The sequence below is a fragment of the Neovison vison genome, chromosome 8 (genome assembly GCF_020171115.1).
Source record: "Neovison vison isolate M4711 chromosome 8, ASM_NN_V1, whole genome shotgun sequence".
NCBI lineage: Eukaryota > Metazoa > Chordata > Mammalia > Carnivora > Mustelidae > Neogale > Neogale vison.
This window is the reverse complement of record NC_058098.1, coordinates 90687707-90704678: the sequence shown is the minus strand read 5'-3', so window position 1 is coordinate 90704678 and position 16972 is coordinate 90687707. Positions and strand designations below refer to the sequence as shown.

At 39.3% G+C, this 16972-nt stretch overlaps 1 protein-coding gene across 2 annotated transcripts in view; it reads left to right on the top strand.

Moving 5' to 3' along the window:
- The window catches only part of GFPT1 (glutamine--fructose-6-phosphate transaminase 1), a 55886-nt gene extending 49767 nt beyond the window's left edge, over positions 1–6119 (top strand). For both annotated transcript variants that reach the window (XM_044261289.1, XM_044261290.1), the window contains exons 15-19: positions 977–1091; positions 1583–1710; positions 2522–2689; positions 3312–3473; positions 4373–6119. In XM_044261289.1, the coding sequence (XP_044117224.1) occupies positions 977–1091; positions 1583–1710; positions 2522–2689; positions 3312–3473; positions 4373–4417 (618 nt within the window). In that variant the 3' untranslated portion in view covers positions 4418–6119. The remainder of the gene's footprint in view (positions 1–976; positions 1092–1582; positions 1711–2521; positions 2690–3311; positions 3474–4372) is intronic.
- Positions 6120–16972: the final 10853 nt, after the last annotated feature.

The following is a 16972-nucleotide window of genomic DNA, read 5'->3' as shown; positions in this document are numbered from 1 at the left end:
TCTCTGTCAAATAAATAAATAAAATCTTTTAAAAATGATTTTTCTGGGGCACCTGGGTGGCTCGGTGGGTTAAAGCCTCTGCCTTCAGCTCCTGTCATGGTCCCAGGGTCCTGGGATCGAGCCCCGCATCAGGCTCTCTGCTCGACGGGGAGCCTCCCTCCCCCACCCCCTCCTGCCTCTCTGCCTACTTGTGATTTCTGTCTGTCAAATAAATAAATAAAATCTTTAAAAAAATGGTTTTTCTTATTTCTACCCACTTTTCTACAATTGAGCTTAAAAAAAATTTTTTTAAGTCAAACTGGTGAAAAAAAGAAAAATCAAAGAACAATTTAAAAAAAAAAAAACAAAACCAGTGCAAGTACCTCAGGGAAAGTCCTTCAGGCCTTTGCTTTTGACTTATTTAAAAAGAACCTAATCTGGTTATGCACGTGCAGATTTACACTCTGCTCACCTTACTTTGCATGTTTCTGTTCCTTTCTGAGGGTATTAGGGATTTGGTAACATCTGGTGTGTTATAAGGAACTTTTGTTTTTATTTGGAAATAAAGGTTAAGTCATTGTTCAAGTTCAAAAAAGGCTAGTGATAGATTTCCCAAGTACTGATTCAGTTTGCTGTTAACGCTGTTTTGTTTTTTGTTAAATATTTTATTTATTTATTTGAGAGAGAGTGAGAGGGGAGAGGGTCAGATGGAGAAGTAGACTTTCTGCTGAGCTGGGAGCCTGATTCCGGACTCACTTCTGGGACTCCAGGATGATGACCTGAGCCCAAGGCAGTCACTTAACCAACTGAGCCACCCAGGCTCCATAACAGTGTTTTTTTGTTTGTTTGTTTTCTTTTCTTTTTTTTTTTAATAGACAATACATATTTATAAAGCCAATGGGAGGGAATTTTTTATTTTAATCTTTTTTTTTAATTAAAAAATCCAACTTCTTAAAATGCAACTGCAACTTAATTCTGCTTTTCTATGGTGTTTCAGGCTTACACCAGCCAATTTGTATCCCTTGTCATGTTTGCCCTCATGATGTGCGATGACAGGATCTCCATGCAAGAGAGACGCAAAGAGATCATGCTTGGACTGAAGCGACTGCCTGGTATGAAGATCTCACAGTGGATGTTTGTTATCTGCGGGAGTGGCTAATGGGTGAAGCCTTTTCTCGTCCTTGAAGCTGTCTGTGGCTTGTAGCTATTTAGTCAAAAAGATCCTTCTTCTTTGGCACCTGTGTTTTTAAAAATCTTTCACTGACTAGAAACACTGGTCTTTGGGGCGTCTGGGTGGCTTAGTGGGTTAGAGCCTCTGCCTTCGGCTCAGGTCACCATCCCAGGGTCCTGGGATCGAGCCTTGTATGGGGCTTTCTGCTGAGTAGGGAGCCTGCTTCCCAACCCCCACCCCCACCCCCCGCCTGCCTCTCTGCCTATCTGTGATCTCTGTCAAATAAATAAAAAGAAAAAAATCTTAAAAAAAAAAAAAGAAAGAAAAAGAAACACTGGTCTTTTGTTGATTGCTTCCAATATAGTATTGTTATTATATCGTTCAGTTTATTACCCTTTTTTCATAGACTTTGTTAATATTACTTCTTAACAGATTTGATTAAGGAGGTACTGAGCATGGATGATGAAATTCAGAAACTGGCAACAGAACTTTATCACCAGAAGTCAGTCTTGATAATGGGACGTGGCTATCATTATGCTACTTGTCTTGAAGGGGCACTGGTAAGTCTTCTCACTTACAGTTGTGGTCTGAGAACTTATGGACCCGGCATACAGTCATATATACTTTTAGGTCAAATGAAATAGATAGGACTTTTGAAAATGTCTCTGTGTTTATGCACTCGGATTTGTTATCTTGAGAAAGGGTAACATAATACTTAATTCAAAAGTGAATATTGGGGCAACTGGGTGGCTCAGTGGGCTAAGCCTCTGCCTTCGGTTCAGGTCATGGTCTCAGAGTCGTGAGATCGAGCCCCATATCAGACTCTGCTTAGTGGGGAGCCTGCTTCCCCCTCTCTCTCTGCCTGCCTCCTTGTGATCTCTCTCTCTCTCTCTTTGTCAAATAAATAAATAAAATCTTAAGAAAAAAAAGACTTAAAAAAAAGTGAATATCAAGAAAAATACATTTTACCACCTTGATTTGGATTTAACAAGTTAGTTAACTACTTGGGTTAATTTGTTGCCTACATGTGAGTAAATAAGAGATTAAGTTCTCTAGGTGTGAGATTTCATGGAAGTAAACATGAGGCAAGTAAAAACAGTTATAGAGTAATAGGAATATATTCATGATCATCTGAAATCCTCAAGTTTTTGCGGGTTTAGAACTTCTAGTTACTTATTTAATAAATAAACAGACTTCCAGTTACTTGATAGTTTAGAAATAATGATCTATTCACCTATATTTACAGGTCAGTGGCCCTTTTATACTTTTGGCTAAATAGTGACTTCAGACAGCAGATGTTTTATGTAATATTTGCATAAGAATGGGTTTTTGAAAAACAGACTGTAGACTAATCTAGTTCTTTCCTGTTAGAAAATCAAAGAAATCACTTACATGCACTCTGAAGGCATCCTTGCTGGTGAATTGAAACATGGCCCTCTGGCACTGGTGGACAAGTTGATGCCAGTTATCATGATCATCATGAGAGACCACACTTACGCCAAGTGTCAGAACGCTCTTCAGCAGGTGGTTGCCAGGCAGGTAAGTTAGGGGCTCCTGGGAGGGCACCAGGGTTGTCTAAGAGTTGGGTTGCTAAAGCTTACTTGAATTTTATGACTTTAAAGTGATAAACCAGTGTCCAGTAGGAGGCTTACAGAACATGTGGAGGTTTACATGTGAAGAAACTGAGATACTCAAGAGTTTTGACAGCATCCAGCTCCTGTTCTCATAATAAGCAGAACCAAGACCAAAACTGAGGTCCTAGTGTCCCAATCCTGGCCTCTCTCAGTGTGTGCTTCTCCCTTTCAAGTTAATATTCTTGAAAGTATATTTCAGGAGAAACTGGGTTTTATGTTACTGTTACAGGTGTTGTGTGTAACTGAGTTTCCTTCAGCTCACTCGGCTTTTATATAAAGCCCCAAAGATATTGCTGGCTGTTAACTGAGCTCGGTATTTCTTAGTTGTGTGAGTTTGAATAAATTACCGAATCCCACAGTTTCCGTTTCCTTGGCTGCAAGTCAGATCAATCTGAGTTACCACGTAAGATTGTGAGTCAGTGAGGCCACGTGCATGTGGGCAGTGCAAAATCTGCACGTTCATGTGCAACAGCTCTGCCTTTGCTTACCAGCGATTTTGTGTGTGTGTGTGTGTTTTTCTTTGCCAGGGACGCCCAGTGGTGATTTGTGATAAGGAAGATACCGAGACCATTAAGAACACAAACAGAACAATCAAGGTGCCCCACTCAGTGGACTGCTTGCAGGGCATCCTCAGTGTGATCCCCTTGCAGCTCCTGGCTTTCCACCTTGCTGTGCTGAGAGGCTATGACGTGAGTGACGGGTCCAGGGGAACTCTTGAGCTCGCTTTCTACCTGGTTCATTCGTAGTTTTCCTTCTAAATTTTTAGCTACAGCTTTGGAGAAATCCCTCAGGTATTTATCTGTGACCTGTCACATTTGCGTGGCCCAGTTCGGAGATTACGTCATGACCTTTTTTTACCCATAGAACCTGAAGGAACCTTGGAGCCTACCTCTGTGATTGGAGATTACCTCCTTGAGGAATCCCTAGGTGTCCTCTGTTTTCTTCGGGGTGGCTGGCAGTTCTTTGGGATGCCCCCACACATTGCAGGGTTTAGTATCCCTAGTCCCCCGGTCATGACAGCCCAACATCCTGCTCTCATACACAATTCCTCTCAATCACTACTGACTGGCATTTCTAGTAAGAAAGGATTTAACAGGGAGAATTAGGCTTAGGTTTACACAGCCATTAGGAGACCTAGGGAAAGGCAGGGGAGGGAGGCCACTGTGCCATCCGCCAGGGTAGGAATTGCAAGGAACCACTACTGTCGGGGGGTTCTGGGCTGCTGTAGCACCAGAGTGGGCCACTGCCAGAAAGATGCGTGGAAACTGCCAGCAAATCCCACATTAGCTGCCGGAGGCCCATTACCCTCTGAGTTGGCTGCGCCTTTTGCAGAGGACCACAGAGCACTTTCTCTGCTGAGCCGGCTCCTTCAGGATGTTTTTTCCTCATTCCAGGATTTTTAAGATGCATTATTTGACTTTGTTTTCTAATTGTAGTTTTTTTATTGTCTGTAATTAAGATGGTTGAGGAACATGTTGTTTTCTGGTTCTATATGCAAAAGTAATTTGCTTAGAGTCGCTGTTTCTCCCTCTCTACCACCACCCCCTCGCCCAATTTGTACAGTCTTTCACATATTGTTTCTTTGCAGGTTGATTTCCCCCGGAACCTTGCCAAATCTGTAACTGTAGAATAAGGAGCATCTGCAACTCTGGGCGGTTGAGCAACACAAGACACCTTTTGTATTTAACACCTTGATTTAAAATACCACCCTCTGAAGCCTTTTTTAGTAAATCCTTATTTATATATCGGTTATAATTATTCCACTCAATTTGTGATTTTTGTGAAATTACCTCATATTTTTCCAGTAATTTGTGGGGGAGTTTAAATAATGGAATTTATATTGGAATTGTTATCACAAAGAGATTCAGCTCTCATTTTCTTCCAAGGATGCCGGGTGTTGAATTTCTGGGCCCTGCACTTCAATCTGGGAAGATTGTGTGTTTTTAGAATAATTGGCCTTTGTTTTTACTGTGCTTCTCTTCATTCAGCCCAAAGAAAGTATAGTACATTTAATTGGGATATCTAAAGACAGAGGCAATGTATGTATGCAAATGCGTAGACATTTGATTAAGGTTTGTTAAGTTTACGAATTAAGAGAAGATGCTGTGATTTGTTTTGAAATTTGTGTTTTGTTTTTAAATCACACTTGTAGAACTTAAAACTGAAAGCTTTTCTTAGTAAGTTGGGTTAACCTGAGTGTCTCTGACCTGTTGCTTGTTATGTGGAGGTCTAGTTAGAGTTAAGGTAGGAAGCTAGAGTATAGTAGTACATTGGTTTTCTCCACTCTTAACAGCAAGTATTTGCACAATTTTATAGCAGAAACTTTAATTTTGAGCTGCTTAGGACAATTGACAACATGATTTTCTGTGTGAAGTTGGGGGACCTCCAGGTGGGGCGTCCTGTTCCTAGTTTTTCCATCTTCTAAAACTGGTTTTTATTTCCTTGTATCTGTAGTTTTTTTTGTTCCTTGTGTTTTTGTTTTTGTTTTTTTAATGACTTGTTTTTGGAAATCACCACACAAAGTTGCTGTCATGTGTCTGAGATTAAATCAGTACTGATATATGCAGAGTTCTCTAATTTTTGTTCTGAGGAAAAATTGCTTGCAGTGAATTTTAACTTTTTACTGCCTTGTTACATAAAACTCATACCAGCCTGCCAGTTGGAAGTTCTTTGTAGTTTGGAAGATTTGCAAGGCTTTTGACTAATCATTTGATTGTAAATGTATGTGCTGAGCTAGATTTAGAGAAAGCTGTATGTTTTACACTGATGCTAGTGAAGGATTGCATCAAATATAGAATTATTTCCTAGGTATACTTCTCTACTGTCTGTGTTCCACCCCTGAAATCTATTTAGGAATGAAGAAGATACAAATGAATAAAGTGGTATCAAGGTGCCTTCAGCTGGTTTATGTCAGAAACAGAATTTAACAATTTAGATTAAAATAGAGTAGAATATTAGTTTAACACCCAACGTGTTGTGAGTAATCATTTCTTTACAGGGCTTTTTGGCCAAATCTTGGGGGTTATAGAGCAGTGTGTTTGTGTTTTGGTGAAGTCCTTCTCTTTTTAAAGTTTTTGCCTTTAAATTGTGAAGGTGAGATATTTAGCATAGTTATTTAAGTAAATTCAGGCTTTTTCTTTTTTCTGTGTTTGAATTTCTTGGTGAGGTTAAGATTTTCTAATAGCTATTGCTGCAAGGGGAGCACAGAATTCTGCTTGTGTATTAGGGTTAGAAAAATACTTAGCATATTTTGAGGTACTTTGGAAGGACTGTCCTAGATGGAGACTAGAAACCTGGTTGTTTTTAAAAATAAAATAATGTTACTATTTACATCATATGTATACTATTTACATCATATGTATGTTGTCACTATAGCTATATTTATCTATTTTAATTATTTCTGAGATGATTTTGTTTAGGCCTGCTAGTTTTAGTATTTGTATAGTGTCATTTCTTATGTTAAATTAGCATTTTATGTCTGATTTGTGTGGATTTGTAACATTTCTTAATGGTCTGAAGTTTAAGTCGGCATTCTAAGTGAACAAAAATGTGAAATCAATCATTGGTTTTCAATTTCTCTTTTTCTCTTCCTCTGTGTCTGTCTGTCTCTCTCTTTCTCTCTCTCTCTCTCTCTCTCTCTCTCTCACACACACACACACACACACACACACACACACACACACTTCAAGCTAGGATAAGTTCTGAACTGGATATCAAAAGCTGATATTAAAGAAAAAAGAAGTGATATTTTCCAAATAAACATGGTTTCTCTTTTTTGTCCCTTCTTGCTTCTTACTTTATTTCATGTAGTGATTTTTAAATGCTTTTGTGTATTAATTACAGACACAAAAAAGGATACTCTAATGAGGCAAATCACTAATAAGTGTGCATGCCTAGTTAGAACCAATGTAATATTAATAGGTAAAAGAATCTGGTTTTTCAAGAAAGGTATTCTACAAAAGGAGTTCTTATATAAAAAGTTCTTTCTTGTAGTACATTTAGGGTTTCAATTCATTCACATGTAACTTAAGAGTTCCTTACCTCAGCCCTGAGCCCTTTTTAGGCTGGGATCATGGGTAGCGTCTCACACATGGCTCGGCAAATGATGGTTCCTTTGCAGTCAGTTGGCTTTTCTGTCTTTTTAAAATTCCCTGTGCCATAAGAATGAGTGGGAAGAGGAAATAATGCTCGTTGTTTTTAGTGTGCTCTAATTGTGTCAGCCTCCTACTAAGGGCAAGTCACTGTGCCAGGACCTGGAAAGGACCTCATGTTGAAAGCAGAGTCTGCTTGTCCCCAGGCCGACTTATCACTGGTGAAGGCCAAGATCATTGCGGGCACAAGGTGAAGGGAGTGGAAAAGTGGAGGTGAGCTGGGATTTTAAATAATGGTCCAAGTTTAGGGAGGTACAATGTTCAAAAGAGGGAAGGTGCATTTTGTAGAGTGCGCTGTTGCCACATGTCTGTGGTGCGCTGGGGAGTGGCAAAGGCGAAATGCACAAGGGAGAAAGCAGCAAGCATCAGTACTCCTCTGGGGGCGGACCCAGGGCTGCCTGCAGGTGGGGCTGAGGGTTAAGAGAGCTAACACAGATTTTCTCTCTTAGTTTTGTGGCAAGTTGTTTCTAAGATGATGTCATCTTAGCCTTCTGACTACAGATCTTTTGGCCTAAGCTAATCATGAGGACAGGAGGAAAAGGAGCCTCCTTCTCCCCACTCCCCGTCTTTTTTTCTTGGTAATGTTTATTTGGCACTTACTTATATTGTCTTCAAAGAAGGAAGACCAGCTGAAATGTTTGCTTTAACAAATATATTTAAAGAAGTCCTTTGGAGTCAGTGTTTTATCTGCTTAAAAACTTAGGATATACTATAGCAATAAAAGGGAAAGACTAATGTTAACAGTAGTATGTGACAACTTAAGTGATTTTTCTAAAAAGCACAATGCTATTGAAAAGTGTTTGTGGAAAAAGAAATCATAGCTCACACGGAATTTGCAAAGGCCAAAGAAATGGAAGGGAATGGTAAAGGAAGGTATTTTAGCCTCATGTCCATGTAGTCAGTGGGTTTTATCTACCAGACTACCTGACAGAGTGTCGTCTTCATGAAAACATACTTCAGATCGCTTTCTGTGTTCTTCATGTTAGAATCTCAAGTTTAGAAAATTAACACGTGGTTTTTTTCTCACAATATTTAAGGATTATTAATATAGCAGTATTTCCGTAGCTTGATTAGTTTAACCGTATCTTCAGATCTGTGACATGACAACCGATAGGACTGATAACATTTGCTTTGAACCAATAATTTCCAGGGTTAAAAGAAAATCATAGTTAACTAGCAAGATAGTAAAGTTATGCTGTATTAACCTGTAAGTCTGTAATAGCTTGGTATCACTGTTAAGGAATCTACCATAAATAACAGCTAATGAGAATGTTTTAGGAAATTCTTGAATGACCTTTCTTACGGTACTCAGAATGAATACAGAAATGATCCTGTTAGCTTTTTAAATGTTCTGTGGTTGACTTTTAGTTTGGTTTTTTGGTGTCTTTATCTCCTCTTTCTCTCTCTTTCTTTTTTCTTTTTTGCTTAAATAAAACTTTTGGTATTTGTTTAAATTATACTGATTGTGAGCAGGAGGTTTTAGAATATTTGCTTTGTTTCAGTTTTCTGTTCTATAAGATAAATGTGTAGTTTACCGAGCCATTGGATCATTTCTTCCTCATGTCTTGTAAGTCCAATAACTCTAACCTTGAACTGTGAATAAATTACCAAAACTTACTGAGAATTGCATTTTGAAGCAATTTGCCAATATTTGAAGTATATACATGTTTGTAGATGTGTTAAAGATTGTATTGCACTAAGAATGTAGCCAGTGTTAGTTGTTAGTAAACTTTTCTGATGTTAGAAGTTACTTCGTTACTATTGCTTTTTAAAAGAAGAGATGATTGGATAAATATAATCAAGAGTTTCATGTCTCCACTCCAACTTGCCAGTTGTTTTTTGAAAGAATCATTAGACTAAAACAAAGGATCTACTTTTCATGATGTCATAGACCTTAACAAGTCTTTTGAAATTTTTTTGTGAGAATGTGTTGTTTCTAGCGAATTTCTAGTGTATATAGTGATCAACAGCTTTGCGTAAGTAAATTGTTAGTTGCAAAGAAGGATAGTTGCAAAAGATGGGTGAGTAACAAGACAGCATGTATGCTAAAGTTTCTGTAGTATCTGGCAATCTGTTAATTATAGAACAAAGATTCCTTTTACAGGATCCTTTTATAAATAGCAAGCAAAAATCTCTATCCCGAGTGCTTACAGCACTTGCTGTGTTCTGCAGGAGACAGAGTTATGAGCCAGGGTAGTTTGAATGAATAGCTGTGCTGTTTTGCCTTCCCGGAGACTGAGGCCAGTCCCTCATCTCTGTCTCTGTGTTGCAGCAAAGCCTGGGGCTGCACAGAGCGTGGGTCATTTTTTCCATGGGCCACATTTTGGCATAAAATCCAGCTTTACTTTATTAAGCAGTTATCATTAAATTCTCCTCAGTTGGCTGGAAGTATTTACTGAGTACTTACTAAAGGCCAAGAAATAATTTCCCTAAAAAATTAGAGGCCTGTTTTTCATTGGAGTGGCATTTAAGAAAAAATTGTTTTAACTTTTTTAGATGAGGAGAAGAAGTGAGAGTTAAGTTTCTTTCATTAATCTGAAGGTACATAGGTGTCCTGCATTTTACAAAATGATGTAAGAAAAATGATGTCGGAACTTTATTAGTTTAAACATCGTGGAGCTATAAACTAATCTTGTCATTATATACAGACAGGTTGCCAGGTTACAGGTCATTTAACCAGCGGATCCCTTCCCCAGAAGTATGTGTGTAATAAGATAAATTCATTATTCTCTTTTTTTGGTTAGCATGTGTACAAGAGATTATTTGCAAGATTGAAAGGCCACGATTTTGAACTTCATACTAACATGATTTATTGGCTCAAATTCCAAGGTTCACTTATGTGTTTTCTCCTAATGCTGTCATGTAGCCATATTTTCCTTTTCATATTTCAAGAGATTTTCAAAAATGAAGTATGAATGTACAGTTGAAAATATGGAATAAAAAATGGAGCTTGTAAACAACTAGAGAAATGCTTTTTGGATAGAGTTACAGTTCTTTCCTTCCACTCACTTATCAGTCTACCTCTGTTTGTGTAAGATTAAAAAGATTGTTTATACCTATTAGGATGAAAACTCTTGGCACGTTTTTCATATGCTTTATTTTCTGCAGTATACTGAGTGATTTAGAGGCATCCAACAATTTAAAAACCAGAGCCTAGTAAGGTGTATTGTGGAACTCATAGCTCTTGTACACCCTGGGCGGGAGGGGGGGTGCTGTAGGAGTTCATTTTTGCCTCTATCACTCAGCTTTATGTGTTCCAGAATGGAGGTAAATACGGTGAGGTGCTAGAATAGTCATGGAGAATTCTAGATTCATTATACCTAAAGGGCAAATGACCCTGTGGTTCTTAGCTGATGCATTTTTTTTTTTTAAGATTTTATTTATTTGACAGATCACAAGTAGGCAGAGAGGCAGGCTGGCAGTGAGAGAGGGGGAAGCAGGCTCCCCACTGAGCAGAGAGCCTGATGCGGGGCTTGATCCCAGGACCTTGAGATCATGACCTGAGCCAAAGGCAGACGTTTAACCCACTGAGCCACCCAGGCACCCCAGCTAACACATTCTTAATTTGTGAGACTCAGAGGTGGCTGTCCATTAATTTTAGGTTGTCCTACAACATCCCGGCTGTAAAGCTCCCCGCATACCATGGTCACTACAGTTTGTTCCTGCCAACAGCCGCTTTCAGGTGACACTCTTGTCCGCATGTTGTCCTCACTGATGCCAGTGTGGCGTCCTCCAGACATGGATGTTCTGTGGCAAGTTCAATGTGAGATGGACTCATTAGAAAGCCTGGTCTTCAAACAGTGCCTCTAATGGGTTAGATCGTACCTGAGACAGTGAAGGCTGGTAGTTCTCAGGCAAGGGAAATAGTAAATACAAGTTTCTGGTAGACGTGAATGCAGGTAGCCAGTAGAGTTGTTTTGAAATATTAAATATATTTGCTTTGACTTTTATCTCTTGCTTTCCTAATTTTGTATTTATCCTTTGAATAAAATGTAAACCGAATATTGAATTACTTTCACTGCTGCTGTGTAGAAACCTAAGAACTGTGGGAAATCCTTGTAAGATTTTTATCTCGTGTTTTTGGTTATTAACTTGGACCTATGTGTAGTTACTAAAGTTCAAAGTATTTCTTTGTTTGAAAGAAACGAATTAACTTTAAAACTTCCTAATCCAGGTGCCTGGGTGGCTCAGTGGGTTAAGTGGATCATGCCTTGGGCTCAGGTCATGATCTCAGGGTCCTGGGATTGAGCCCCGCATCAGGCTCTCTGCTCAATGGGGAGCCTGCTTCCCCCCTCTCTCTCTGCTTGCCTCTCCGCCTACTTGTGATCTCTCTTTCTGCCAAATAAATAAATAAAAGCTTAAAAAAAAATTCCTAATATGTAGGGGTTTTGTGTTTTTTGTTGTTTTTATTTTTGTTTTTTGACCTTTGAAGTGAAATGGCCTCTGAAAGCAGAATTGACTTTACTGACACAACATTAGTAACTTCAGTTCTTTGAGTTATTTTCTCAGCAGAGACATATTTGTGTAAATTTGTTCATGAATGCCTGGTTGCAGGAGTGTAGGAGCTCCCCAGAACAGACAAAAGCCAGCTGACTTGTAGACACGTTGTTCTCCTCAACTTGGCCTTCCTGGTGGGTGACATTCCTACATTAATGGTCCTCAGTTCCTTTGGGTTCAATATACTGAAACTAAGGAAGGGTAGCTCTGAGAGTGTTGACATCCTATCAGAAGATAATGCTGATTTTTTAGGTTATTTTTTATTTTATTTATTTTTAAAGATTTTATTTTTAAGCAATCTCTACACCCCAGATGGGGCTTGAACTCATGACTCTGAGATCAGGAGTTGCATGCTCCAACTGAGCCAGCCAGGTGCCCCTAAAGTTATTTTTTAAATTCAATAATTTATTTTTTAAATACTGTCATGGCTTGGCTTATGCCCAACTAGGATGCCTCAAAACTTGGATCATTATTTAAATAGACAATCCTTTGCAAAATATAACAGTTCTTGTTTTTCCCTTCTTACCTTGTACTGCCCAGTATCCTGGCTACTCTTGGTCCGTAGATATGAGAAGGACATGTGGACTAATGGGCTCTGCTTTAATGATACACGTATTTCTCATTGCCTAACCAGTGCCTTTGCCAGGGGAGGTCCTTAATAAAATGCTTGCTGACCTTAAGTTACACTCTAAATAGCATTTTTATTTCTAATTTTTTCTTTCAGTGCCTTTACTTGCTGAGCTAGAGTTCGATCAAGAAATCATAAATCACTACCAGCTGGCATTTCTAGTAAGAAAGGATTTAACATGGGGGAACTGGGCTTACACAGCCATTAGAAGGCCTGGGGACAGGCAGGGGAGGGAGGGAGGGAAGGCCATCTGCCAGAGCAGGAATTGCATGGAGCCACTACTGTCGGGGGTCTGGGTTGCTGTAGCACTGGGTGGGCCACTGGCAGAAGATGCGTGGAAGCTGCTGGCAAATCTCACATTAGCTGCCTGAGACCCATTAACCTGTTTGCAGTTTACCACTTGTGAATACTTATTTCTACTTCTCTTCTCCAAATTCTGTACAAGTGCCTCTCACTGGTGAAATCTAATTAGATCTCTGTGGCTAAGTATCCAGTGGAAGGGAGATACTGTACAGTGCAGCTCACCCTTTGGATTACCCAGCATCTCTACTCACCCTTGTCTCCGTATTTAAATTTCCAAAGAAGAGCAAGAAGAATACCATGGTTCTCTTTGGCATGCTGCCACTATCCCTCTTGGAATAAAGAAACACTCTCTTCCCAAGAAGAGAAGATACATTTCACAAATTTCCCCCCAAAAAAGTGATGTTCGCTTTTCTCCCTTAGTTATAGTCCCTCTTCATATAAAAATCATAAAGTCTGGGGTGCCTGGGTGGCTCAGTCGTTAAGCGTCTGCATTTGGCTCGGGTCATGATCCCAGGGTCCTGGAATCCAGCTCACCCTTGGGCTCCCTGCTCAGTGGGGAGTCTGCTTCTCCCTCTCTGCCCCTCTTCCCTGCTCATGCTCTCTGTCACAAATAAAATCTTTTTTTTTTTTTTTGAAAACTCATATAGTCTTTTTTTTTTTTTTTAAAGATTTTATTTATTTATTTGAGAGAGACAGTGAGAGAGAGCATGAGCGAGGAGAAGGTCAGAGAGCGAAGCAGACTCCCCATGGAGCTGGGAGCCTGATGTGGGACTCGATCCCGGGACTCCAGGATCACGCCCTGAGCCGAAGGCAGTCGTCCAACCAACTGCGCCACCCAGGCGTCCCAAAACTCATATAGTCTTAAGTAGAATAATTGGAAGGGGGGAGAGGACAAAGTTGATTATATAAATGAATATATATCAAGAAAAGACAACATTCTAAGCCCTCATTTGTACTAGTCAAGAGTACATAGTTTATATAAATCTCTACAAGTACACACAATTATATACATTTTTTCTTCCATTACCCATTTCGTGTTCCCTTTGCCCTCAGTAAGCACCCAGGTTGTGGTGACTCTTGGCCAGAACTTTTTGCTTCTCTCTCAGCTAGGTTGGGACCCCCCATCTCATCTCCATTCTTGTACCTAAATTGGGGACCCATATGTAGAAAGGTGGCAGTAGGAATTTCTGTCAATATTGTAGACAAGGTAGAAAAAGAAAATTCCCGAGATAGAAAAGTTAATGCTGGATAGAAAAGGCAAAAGAAAAGGGAAAAAAAATTCTCCAAAGCAAAAAGTAAGCAAGCATTACTTGGAGAAATACTGAAGCTGAGGGGAGCCCTTGAGGGGGCATCTGTTGGTTTCCGGGAGGCTAGAGCTTTTCAATGCTAATGGGCTGCACTTGGGGGCAGGAGACAAAGCCACAGTCTGAAGTAAGGGGGCTGGGGGGACGGGGACATTCTTGGCCAAAGAGTAACCCAGGAAGTATGTCAGAGAGGGTAATTAACGAGGGAAAAGGCGAGCCTCAGCCTCGGTTGTGGTGGATGGGGAATGAGTCTCCCACGGGAATTCCTTACCACAGCTAGACCCCAGGCAGGGTTTGTGCCAGATGTTGGCCCTACCTATTTGTCCTAAAAAACCTCAGTCAGAGAGGTTATTCACAATGACCCTGAGTTGACAGAGTCCTCAGGCACCTGGCAGAACCAAACCTGAACGTTCTGGAGCAACGAACTTTCAGTATAAGCCTCAAAGCCTCTCCCTCAGTATCTCAAGAAATAAACTCAAAATGCAAAGGCACAAACATCTATCCTCCGTGAGAGGGAAAAAAATGGCAAATGACAGAATCCTATTCATAAAGACTATTGTTCTCAGTGGGAGAGAGATGTGAGGCAGAAGAAGCCATTCAGCATTTTGACCACAGAGGCAGATGTGGGAATGGTACAGCCACCAGAAGCTGAAGAGATAAGAAATGTATTTTTCCCTAAAGTCTCCAGGGGGAGTGTGTTCCTACCAACACCTTGATTTCAACTCTGTGATACCAATTTTGGTCATCTGGCCTCCAGAACTGAGAAAGAATAAATCTCTGCTGTTTTAAATCACCATATTCTTGGTAAATGATTACAGCAGCTACAAGGAAATGGATTCAGAGAACTTGTACATCTTTTGTTGTATTTATCCCTAGGTACTTGATAACTTTTGTTCTTATTATTTTTTTTAATTACAAAAAAATTTTTTTAATAAAAAAATTTACATTTTCTAGCTCTTTTTTTTTTGGTGGTATAGAAAATACAATGAAATTCTGTATGTTGATGTTGGTTTGCTGTAACTTTGCTAAATTCGCATATTTCTATTGGATATTTTCTATGTGCAATATTATGTTACCTGTGAATAACTGGGTTTGTTTCTTCCCTACTGATCCTTACACATTAAAAATTTTTTTTGCCTTGCTCTGCTGCCCAGGACATCTAGTACAATTTGAATAGAAATGGTAATGGAAACTTCCTTGTTTGTCCTTCTAATGCCAAAGGAAAAATTTCAACATTTTACCATTAGGTATTATATTTGCTGTAGATTTTTGTAGACACCCTTTATCAGGTTAAGGAAGTTTTTTTTGTTGTTGTTTGTTTTGTTTTGTTTTTCCTATTCTTAGATTACTAAGAGTTTGTTTGTCTCTAGTTCCTATATGGCTGCTTAGGTTTTATCAAAAGCTTCTACTGACATCACATTATTTTCCTCCTTTAATCTGTTAATGAAAAGGGTTATGTTGCCTTCCTAGAAGAAATTCAGCCTGGCATTTTTAGGCTTTAAATTCTCCCCAAATTGCTTTATGTTGTGATGTGTCATATTTGGGTTACTCAAGTGCAAGATACATTCTAATTTCCATTATGAGTTCTTTGACTCAGGGGTTACTTAGATGTGTTTCTTAATTTTCTTTTCTTTTTTTTTTTTTAAAGATTTTATTTATTTATTTGAGAGAGAGAGACAGTGAGAGAGAGCATGAGCGAGGAGAAGGTCCGAGAGCGAAGCAGACTCCCCATGGAGCTGGGAGCCTGATGTGGGACTCGATCCCGGGACTCCAGGATCAGGCCCTGAGCCGAAGGCAGTCGTCCAACCAACTGAGCCACCCAGGCGTCCCTGTTTCTTAATTTTCAAACATACCATTCTAGTTACCATTTTGTTACTGGTATCTAATGTGGTCAGAGAACATGCTCGGAATTACTTTAATCTCTTGAGTACTTGCTTTTAGTCTGGTATATGGTCAGTTTTTTCCAGGTGTTCTGTGTGTGCTTGAATTTAGCGTATGTCCTATGCTATGGCTGAAATAGTCTTTAAATAGGCCCATTAGGGTCATTTGTCGGTTGTGTTGGTTGATGGTTTGGTTTCGTTGGTTTACTCAGTTCCAGAGAGGGGCGTGTTAACATCTACGTTGGTGGAATTCTCTCACCTCTTCTCATGCAGCCGCTGTATAGATTTCTTCTCGCATACTTGCTTTACGTATTCCGATGCTATAATGAGATGAATGCACGTTGAAAGCTGTTGTTGATGAATTGAAAATGTTTCTTATGAAAGAACCCTCTTTATTCTCTAGTCATAAACTTTTGCTTTAAAATTCAGCTTGTTGGGTAGCCCAGGGGGCTCCATTGGTTGAGTGACCGACTCTTGGTTTCAGCTGAGGTGGTGATCTCAGGGTCATGAGATCGAGCCCCGCCCACATCAGGCTCTGCGCTTCTCAGGGAGTCTGCGTGGGGACTCTCTCCCTCTCCCTCTCCCTCTGCTCCTCTCCTCCCCTCTGCTCTCTCTCTGAAATAAATAAATAAATCTTTTAAAAAATGAAATGAAGTTCAGCTTGTCACCTAGTAATTTAGTCACACCAACTTTCTTCTGGTTAATATTTGCATGATACATATTTTTCATCTTTTGATTTTCAACCTTTATGTAACCTTATGTTTTAGATTTAAACTTTTATGAACAGCATATTATTGGAGTTTTAAAAATCCACTTTGAAATGTTTGTCTTTTCAATAGTGCATTTAGTTTATTTATATTTATAAACATACCTTAGTTCCATGTCTATCATTTTATTTTGTGCTTTGTTTTTGACCTGCCAGTCCTGTTTGGTTTCTCTCTCCCCCTCTCTGTTTCTCTCTCTTTTCTGTCTCTTCTTAGATTAAATTTTTTTTCATCGTCCCATTTTTTCACTTCTGTTTGTTTGGATGTTACAGTCCGTTTTTTTTCTTTTAGGGGTTACAGTAGAAATTACAATATTTATTTATTAGGCATCAAATTCTAAAGTTAATCTATGTTGTTGTCCTTGCAGACTATGGAAGGACTTGAAGAAATTTTAACTTCATCTAATATATGTGAACATGTAATTTTTAACATAGATTTTAATTATATTTTTATTTAACCTCATAAGACCTTATTATTCTATACAATGTTCAATGTTCATTTAGATTTATGCTCATTATAATGTTTACAGCTGTTTTTGTCTCTCTTTTTTTTTTAAATTTTATTTATTTATTGACAGAGAGAGACACAGCAAGAGAGGCAACATAAGCAGAGGGAGTGGGAGAGGGAGAAGCAGGCTTCCCGCTGAGCAGGGAACCCAATG